This window comes from Mastomys coucha, unplaced genomic scaffold (genome assembly GCF_008632895.1).
Source record: "Mastomys coucha isolate ucsf_1 unplaced genomic scaffold, UCSF_Mcou_1 pScaffold3, whole genome shotgun sequence".
Classification (NCBI taxonomy): domain Eukaryota; kingdom Metazoa; phylum Chordata; class Mammalia; order Rodentia; family Muridae; genus Mastomys; species Mastomys coucha.
Window position 1 is genome coordinate 35079515 of NW_022196909.1, and position 9438 is coordinate 35088952.

Sequence of the window (9438 nt, forward strand, 5' to 3'; positions counted from 1 at the left end):
TTATCACTTGGCACTTTGGGGTCAGAAGGGGCAGAGCTCCTAAGAACAGCAGGAACATCCTGCCCAAGAGCTTTGTGTGGCGAGAGCTTTGTGTGTGGGTAAACACGCGCTCCCCTTGAAGTTGGTTGTCACTTCCCCTGCCTGCCAGCAGCCTGTGCCCTACGTGTGTGCAGTTCTACACCATTCTGGTACGTGTGTAGAATTGCAAACACCAGGCAAACCAAAGATGTGTCCAGGAGAAATTCTCCAGCCATAGTCTGTCAGCTTGGATAACAGGACTGAGGAAAGCGGTTCTGATAAATTGATTATAAAGTTGTTTTGTGACCGCAACCATAGTTACCTGTTAGTTGTCTCAACTGGTATACAGTTACAGGTACGTTGTTGCAGGTACCCATTGTTGCAGGTAGCCTGCCTTTTTGGAATGCAGTTGGGTGCTTTATGTATAGACAGTTCTGTTAAGTTAGTGAGCATAGCCGTACGAAACGGTCACTTCGTAGTTGAAGGTGGTTGACCTGAAGGAGAATTGGTAGGAAAGGTCGGTGTACCAGTTACTGACCAAATAATTCTGACTTGGTTTGGCTTTTTTTTGTTTTGTTTTGTTTTGTTTTTTCGAAACAGGGTTTCTCTGTGTAGCCCTGGCTGTCCTGGAACTCACTCTGTAGACCAGGCTGGCCTCAAACTCAGAAATCCGCCTGCCTCTGCCTCCCAAGTGTTGGGATTAAAGGCGTGTGCCACCACCACCCGGCTTGTTTTGGCTCTTTAACATTTTATCACTGGCCCAGTTTTCTAAACCTTCCGCTCAGATTTCTGTGTGTCTGTAAGTGACTTCATCCTTCAGGGTGATCACATAGCACTTCCTCAATTTCACATCAAGAGAGTAGAGCTTCTCCTTCCCTTCCGTCCTCTGCAACCAGCTTGCTAACCACAACGTCAGCCAAGCCTGAATGTTTGCCGGACTCTGGGCATGGTAACCAGATACGTGTTTACACAGACTTCCCAGTTCCGACTGACTGACTGCCAGGGTCACTCAGACAAGAGGAGCAGGATGATGTAGTGCTGCTCACTGCACAAGGAGGGAGGACCTGAGTTCATATCCCCAGTACCCAGGCAAAGCTGGACATGTTAGCCCGTGCCTGTAATGACTATGCGCTCCTAAAGTGAGACGGGAGGCAGAGATAGGAGAATCCCCAGAAGCCATAGCTAGCTTGCCTTACTTAGAGACCTTGCTGCAGTCAGGACGGGGAGGGAGAGCCTATACTTGAGATCATCCTCTGACCTCCACATGCGGTGGCCTGTGTGCCCCTGTAACTGGCACACGATCACACAGAGAACACAAAAGGAATGGGATCTTGCCACTCTTGTGATAACAGTGAAGGTAGACAGTGGACACTTGTCAGGATGTTGTGTGCTCTTTTACCGCAAACTGTTCTTCATTATTGTATTTTTTTTTTTTTTTACCCCTTTTCTGTGAAGAATTCTACAGGAGAAATTAGACCAGCCTGTGTCTGCCCCGCCATCGCCTAGAGACATCTCCATGGAGATCGATTCTCCCGAGAACATGATGAGGCATATCAGGTTTTTAAAGAACGAAGTGGAGCGGCTGAAGAAGCAGCTACGAGCTGCCCAGTTACAGCGTACGTGGCCTCCCGCTCCCTTCCCCGTAGTTCTTGTCAGTCCCCGTGCTTTTACTAAGGGACTTCCAGTAGCCATAGTCAAGGCATTACTTGTGATGCATGGACGGTTGGCACAGGAGTTCCTGTTGCTCTGGGGTATATTTTCAGAACAGAAACATCGTGGCAGGAGGGCTGCAGTTTAGAATGCTTCCCAAAGATAATTTTGGTAATCTCAAGAGGGAGTCCCTGAATGAGCGGGAGCCCAGGTGTCTTACTGCCATCTGTTGCTGAGGTAAAGTCCCCACTTAAGGAGGAGGGTGCTTATTTGGCACATAAGTTGGCATACATAGCAGGGTGTCACCGAGGCAGAAAGTCAAGAGAACTGGTCACATAATATCCATGGTTGAAAACAGAACAGTTGATAAATCCATACCTTTGCTTGGCTAGCTTTCGTATACATATGTATATGTGTACATGTACACATATACTCACACGTGTATATATACACACACATATATTTATATGCACACATATGAAACTGACCTGCAGTTTCATGAGCCGGGTTCTGCCTCGACCGAAGGGAGAAAGGAGACCTGAAACACAGAGTTCGAGAACAAAAGGACACGAAGCCAAGTTGAGGGTTTCCAATCAAGGCTCGTCTTTACTTTGGGGGTTCAGCATTTATATACAAGAGAGCATAACTGAATCTCTAGGTTACAACGACATTTGAATAACATAAGGGATTCGGGAGGAGTCAGGAAGAATCCAAACAAAGTCAAGGGGGAAGTCCAAGGGAAGCTGGCTGCTGGGCTGAAGGTGGAGACTCAGGGCGTCCCGCAGGTCTCAGCTCTGGGGAAAGGCTGGAGGCACAGTCCACAGTGGGGGAGGAGGTCAACAACCGATGTCCTCAGGCTGTATACGTGCCAGCCAGCAGGCATAGCTTCCTCTGTAATCCTCAAAGGTGGAACTCATAGTAGTGAGTCTTTGGTTCAGGCACAGAAGGCATGAGTTGAGTCTGCAGTGGCAAGCTCTGATGTCTTGCAGCTGAGGGACCCCAACACACACATATGTATGTATATAGTTTATTATCAGTCATAGTATAATTTATATATTTTGTTAACTTATTACTATATCATGAATGTAAAATATTCAGCATAATTTATATATATGAATAATTGGTATCTATTAATATATTCAAATGAAATGAATTTCCTGAGAGAATTTCGTATAATGTATTTTGATTATGTTCACTGTTCAGCCTTCCCCCAACTCCTCCCGCCCCTGCCCTCCACCCCCACACACTCAACTTGGATTCTGCTTTTTACTTAGCTCCCTGAACCCAGCTTATGCTGTATATTCAAGTGTGTGGCCCTGTCTCCTGCAGCAGAGGAGGTCTGCCATGGGCCGCATCCCTCAGGAAAGCTGATTGAGAATGGAGCGGCTCACAGCGAGCTCGCACCCTCCCACCTCAATTAAGATAATTAGGAGAATCTCTCCCCTGCACTCTTGCTGAGGCGCGCCTTTCCACGTGATTCTCTTACCCGACTTGACTGGGGGGGGGGTTGGTCACAACCTGTAACCCCACATCAGGCCTGGCTGGCTGGCTGTGCTCTGAGGCAGTAAAAAAAGACAAATTAATAGAGGAAAGCCGAAAAGGAAGCCTTAGTCAGTGGCTACACTGGGAAGAGGGGAGCAGAGAGATCCAGCAACCCCTCAAGTCTTTTTTTGGGGGTCCTATGTAGTAGAACCAGCTTGATCTTAATCCCCGACTAGCTTACAAATTATGGCTATTTTATTTGGCTTTGACAATTAGGGCTGTCCCCTAATCTGCTTTTCTATCTGCTGGCCTGGCTACCTACCCCCTCCCCCAGCAGTGTACCCCAAATACTTGCTGTGTCTCCTGGCCATGTGCTCATGGTCCATCTCCTCTCTTCCCCGTGGTGGTCTCCTTTCCACCCTGAACCAGGTCACTCAAATCCTGCCTACCTCTCATCCCTCCAGTAATTGCTTTGTGGTCATTTTTATTTAACCAATAGTTTTAAGGGGCAAGGTGTGCCCAACAAAAGCTTGTAAACCCGAGAATTCACTTTATTGGTGAACAAAGTACAGAATTTGTACTCCAGGTATAGAATTTGGCAGTACAATCCGTAGCAACAGATCAAACCTCCACCGTCCTGAAGTGAGATAGAAACCTACGTAAAGGGCCAAGGATTTGCACCTCCAGGCAGTTCTGGTGGAGGTGCGGACCTGCCCACCCTCCTCTGGACCGTCTCTGTTCAGGTTTCGGTCTCAGCCTATGCACTCGAGATCTCTTCCAGGGGGAGAGGTCCCCTCTGCCCTTTTCTTCTCCCAGTCTGAGAGTCCTGGGGAAGTCACAGCTTTGATGGTGTCCACGGCTTCAATAGTCTGATAGAGAATAAACGACGAAAGTGTTTCTTTAGAATATTATCGTTTCTGCCCGGTTTACAGTTCTAGACCGTATCAGATTGACTTTAAAGCTAGTCATCAGGCTGGGTGACCTTTGTGATCCTGTTCACCTGTGTGAGGCTAATGAACCGACAACGCAGGAGTCCTCACCACACTTTGGCACTATGAAGGGAGAACGGTGATTTGCCTTCCTGTTTGCTGAATTAGTTCTTCGAGATGGCATTTTGCACACGGTATTTGCCGAACAGATGCCTTTGAAATTCATGCTTAGTTTTTTGGTAAAGGCCAAGGTGTTGTCGAAATCAAGGTTCTGGTTTTGCTGAGGGTGTCTAGGTTTCTCTGCATTTTTTAGAGGTCTGCCGTATTCCTGATGTTTCGCCATAGACATTTCTTTCCTTGAGGTAATATTGTCCACGGAAGATCTTTTCCTTTCTCCGTTACTACCGGGTGAGCAGTCTGTACAGGTGCACCCCGTGTGCTCGCAGATGTGCGCACGCATGCGGGTGCTCGAGTACAGAATTGCTTCGTACTGAGAGCCACACGGTGAACGTGACCCTCTCTACATCTTTCTCTTTGAAAACACTATTAAAAACAGCTTGTCTTGTAGTTGGTTGTTCCCCAGGCTAGCGACACAGCTGCCTTGTGGGAACCTCCGTAAAAGCTGACTCCTGTTACATGAGATGGCCCGTGCAAAGGATCCCTTTTCAAAACATTCTTAAATTCATTTACCGTGTGCGCACGTGGCCTGGTGCTCACGTGTTGGTCAGAGAACAGCTTGTGGGGGTAGGTTGTCTCCTCTCACCGTGTAGGTTGAGGGGATCCAGATCAGTCTGGTGGGCTTGGCGGTAGGTGTGTCCTGTACCTGAAGGACCGTCTCACCAGCCCCAGTGGTGAGACCCACCTTTTTGTCTAATGAGGTGTCCCAGCTTCCGTGCTGGGCTTGCATGAGTCTCCCCATGCACAACGGCCTCAGGCAGATCCTGAGCAGGAGAACCCACTCAGTAGATGTATGCTGATGGTCTCAGGCGCCTACCTTCCGTCTCCCCTGAAGGTGCATTCCACGTAGTAGTTCCCTGTTCTCTCTTGGATGGTATATGAAGATCCTGGAGGCCTTCAAAAGTATGGCATGTTTTTATTTTTGCTGCAACGAGCATAGACCCAGCAGCGCAAATTGACCCAGGTCAGAGCATCTTGCGTGCATTATCGGGCCCCATGATTGCCTCCACTGCGGCTCTCCCTTGTGGGGACCTGACTCCCATGGCCTCTCTGTTCTGGTCTCCTTCGCACTCTGACTCACCCTTGTATCTTCTACCCACCCTGATAATCCAGGATTATCTCACCACACTTGGATCCCTGGCATAATCACACCTACAAAAATCCCTTTTGTCTTTGTTGAGTCTGTAGGCACCGCCTGCTGTTGCTGCTAGCCCTGGGTGGTTCTCTCAGTCCTTTGAGGACCAGACTGGAGTCCTCTGAAATGTTTTTTTTTTTTTTAAATCCAAGTAATCCTGAGGTGTGTCTCAGATGACTGACGGCTGCCTCTAGACGCTCAATGAAACCAGGCGAGCTAGAACAGAAGGTTCCGGAGTGTCAGTTTGTTTTGGTAGCTTGGTTTTCACCTCTTCCCCGGGGCTGGCCAGCTCCCCTCTTTTTCATTCCTCATTTGTGCTTGGCTGGGAGGCTCTGGGGATGACGGACGCTTTATCTTCATCCCTTGGCACTCAGTGCATGGCTTGGTCTTTGAAAAAGCCCATGGATCTCCCTGAAGACATCTTGTGAATGCTGGTGTGATCCCTCCACCCCCATGCCCCTCGGGACATATGAAAAGGCTGGCTCACGGAAGCCATCAGCATCGTGGCGTTGTTCAGCTGGTTTCAATAAGGCTTAAAGCTGTGGTTCTCAACCTTCTAATGCTGCGATCCTTCAATACACTTCCTCGTGCTGTGGTGACACCCCCCCTACCCCCAGCCAATAAATTGTTTTCATTGCTATTTCATAACTGTAATTTTGCTGCTGTTAGGGATCTTCATGTAAATATATGTGTTTTCAGACGGTCTTCAGTGACCCAGTAGAAGGGTGATTTAACCCCTCGCAAAGGTCTCTGGCTTACAGGAAGCTGGGTTAATGGCTCATGCCGTCTTCCCTGGGTCTCCAACTTTGTGTATCAGGTGGCCTGCTCCTCCGTGGGTGTAGCTGTGGCAGTTAGCCCTTCGGCCTCCAGCCCTGACTGTCAGTTTGAGCTAAGCCTTTCAGTCTGTGGTGGGGCTCAGTCCCCGTGTGGTCTGTACCTGGGAAGGGGAGCGCCACTCGGAAGCTAAGGTTTGATGACACCCTCAGCCGGATGACACCTTCGATTCAATTTCAAGAGGTAGCAGATATATGTGGGTGGTATCTCTGAGGACCAGAGCTGTCCTGAAATGTTCAGAGAGAAGGGTCACAGTGGACCAGCAGAGGGCGCCCACGGGAGGCGGTAGTTCCTACATTTGGGTCCTGACACTGGGGGTGCATTGGGGTCCTGCTGGCTTATCTGAGTTAAATTGACAGGAAGCCCTGCATTCTTTTTTTTTTTTTTCTTTTTTAATGGTTTTTCGAGACAGGGTTTCTCTGTAGCCCCAGCTGTCCTGGAACTCACTCTGTAGACCAGGCTGGCCTCGAACTCAGAAATCCGCCTGCCTCTGCCTCCCAAGGGCTGGGGTTAAAGGAGTGCGCCACCACCGCCCAGCTCTGTTCTACACTCTTTATCTCGAAGTTACTAACTCAGCATTCTTCTTCTGACTCCCCATAGCTAACACTTATTACCTGCTTCTTGTATTTTTGTTACAGCGTGTTTTTGTCAGAGACAGGGGTCTCACTGTGTAGCCACGGCTGACTTAGAAGTCTCAACGACCCCTGCCTTAACCCGCCCGCAGGTGCTGGGAATATAGGCACATAGCTCATGTCCAGCTTGAATGACAGTTCCCCTGAAAAATACAACGCTTCCTCTTAAATGACTGTTGGAGCCTTCGGGATCTTCAGTTCTGGGAACTTTTGCTTTGTAGTCACCTTGTGACTCTAGGTAGCAGTAGGGACTCCCAGGGCCACCTGGTGCTTCCTATTGAGCTTGGCGAGCCACCAGGCATACGGGCATACTCGGGGAGACTTAATTTAAGCTGTTCTCGTATTAAAAGTGAGCTTTGTAAGTATCTTCCGCCCCCCATCACTTCAATGAAGACGACGGTTGCACGAGGATTAGGCAGGGGGAGGGGTCCTCCAGCCGCCTTCAAAACAGCTAAGAGATGTAGTATTTAGTCTACAGAGTAGGGTCTGATAAACCCAGGCATTTCAATTCCTGAAACCGTTCAGGTCGAAGAGATGGTGCAGTGGTTGAGACTACTTCTTGCTCACGAGGGTGATCTTCAAGTTCCTAGCAGCTGTCATTTCATCGGGAACGATGGGGAGTCCTCTTGCCTCCCTGGGCGTTGTACACACTAGTGTGACGGTCATCAGAAGTCATTGGGCAGGCAGGATGGCTCAGTGAGTAAATAGGCTTGCCACCAAGTATGGGAACCTGAGTTTGATTCCCCCTGTGAGTGAAGCCGTTCCTAGAGGTTGTATGTACACACACACACACACACACACACACACACACACAAACAAACACACACGAGAGGCTTACGTACACTCGGTGGGAAAGGGTTTTTGTACACTGTATAAAGTTCTATTTTACATGAATGTTACCTGTAACTGAAGCTGGCACACTGCGTCTTAGAGTTGCTCCGCTGTACATGGTAGATGTGTTAATTAGGGTGACCATCCCCCCCACCCCCCTTGATGGCCTGTTTAGAGGGGACAGGCAGCCTAGAGGGAAACCAGTGCGCTAGTCTGTCTCCCTAACTGGACTCCCTCTCTCCCAGCCACCACAGTGGAGAAGAACGTCTGACAAAGCAGTCAGTGAAACCCAACTCTGGCTATGTCGTGTATGCGCCTGGAGCCCCTGTCCTGTGAACGCCTCGCTCAGCACGCCATTAAATTATTTACTAAATGTAATTCTCCTGTAAACCTTGATACTTAGGCTAAATTTTAAACCCCGGGTCTCACGCGGTAGGGCAGGGCCCACCCCAGTGTGGGATAATGATTGCTTGGAACACAAGTTTTTAATGGCAAGCTCTGGCTTTCCAGATTCGGAGAAGATGGCCCAGTACTTGGAGGAGGAGCGGCACATGAGGGAAGAGAACTTGCGGCTGCAGCGTAAGCTCCAGCGGGAGATGGAGAGAAGGGAGGCGTTGTGTCGCCAGCTCTCGGAGAGCGAGTCCAGCCTGGAGATGGATGATGAGAGGTTTGTACCCATGCCTCGTCCCCAACCCCCCACAGACACCATCTCTGTGACTCCAGGCCCAGGGGATCCAGTGCCCTCTTTGGGCTTCGGGTCAGACAGCCAGTGTGTATGCGGTAGGCAGGCGTACTTGCAGGCAGAACAGCCACATGCGTCAGTTGACTAGAAATTTATATGGTCTAGAAAGGGAAAGCTTAGATATCACTCGGACGGGATGAAGAATATTTCCCAAGTTAGAGCACATGCCCACGGTAGGGTACACGCAAGATTGAATACCCTGCTCGCACCGGAGAGGAAGAGCGGGTGTTTGTTTTGTTTTTAAATTTTTAACACTGATGTTGAAAGGAACGTGAGCAGAAATACTAGAGAAATATATTTCCTGCTGCCCCTATTTCTAGTAACGGGAATAAATAAGCTCACATACTTGGATACAGATATCACAGGCACATTTAGCAGGATTTTCCTCCAGATCTGCTTTAATTGAATTGCAAACATTTCAGTGATTTCCTCTGCCTTCCACACCCTCCCCACCACTTTGGATTTTTTTTTTTTAAATGTTACTTCATTTGTCAAAACCATGCCAAGCTTTGACAGAAAAAAAAAAAAAGAACTTGATAATTTCAAACATGAATATACTTGAATTTAGGTTATTTTCTTATCCACGCTCTCAACTCTCTCAAACGATGCCCTCTCCTCCTTTCCATCTGCCCCTCCCACTCTGGTTCTTCGTTTTAAACCCCACTGAGTTTACTAATTTTGTTTGTATGCATCGATACTCTTTGGAAATAACTCTTCTCTTCATAATCCTAATCAGAAAGGTACCAGGCTGTAGGAATTACAGAGCAGTGGCTGGCGTTTGGTGTGGTTTGTTGTTGTGGTTTCGTTTTTCCTGACCTGGTGCTGGGTTTCATAGACTGTCCCCCTGGAGTACGCTGTGTGCGGCGAACAACTATGCTCACCTGCATTTCTTCCTTCCTTTCCCCTCTTTCTTCCCCCTGATCGATCATCTTTCCATCCCTCAGCCTCCCTTCTGATTTCTTGCTGTGTGTGTACGTATAAGTGGCTTTTACATATCTGCAAAAAAAA

General features: G+C 48.6%; 1 protein-coding gene across 1 annotated transcript in view; it reads left to right on the top strand.

The window, feature by feature from the left end:
- Positions 1–9438, top strand: part of Ccdc6 (coiled-coil domain containing 6) — a 98857-nt gene that overhangs the window by 73708 nt on the left and 15711 nt on the right. Inside the window, exons 5-6 of the mRNA XM_031348759.1 lie at positions 1474–1634; positions 8199–8355. Coding sequence (XP_031204619.1) covers positions 1474–1634; positions 8199–8355 — 318 coding nt within the window. The remainder of the gene's footprint in view (positions 1–1473; positions 1635–8198; positions 8356–9438) is intronic.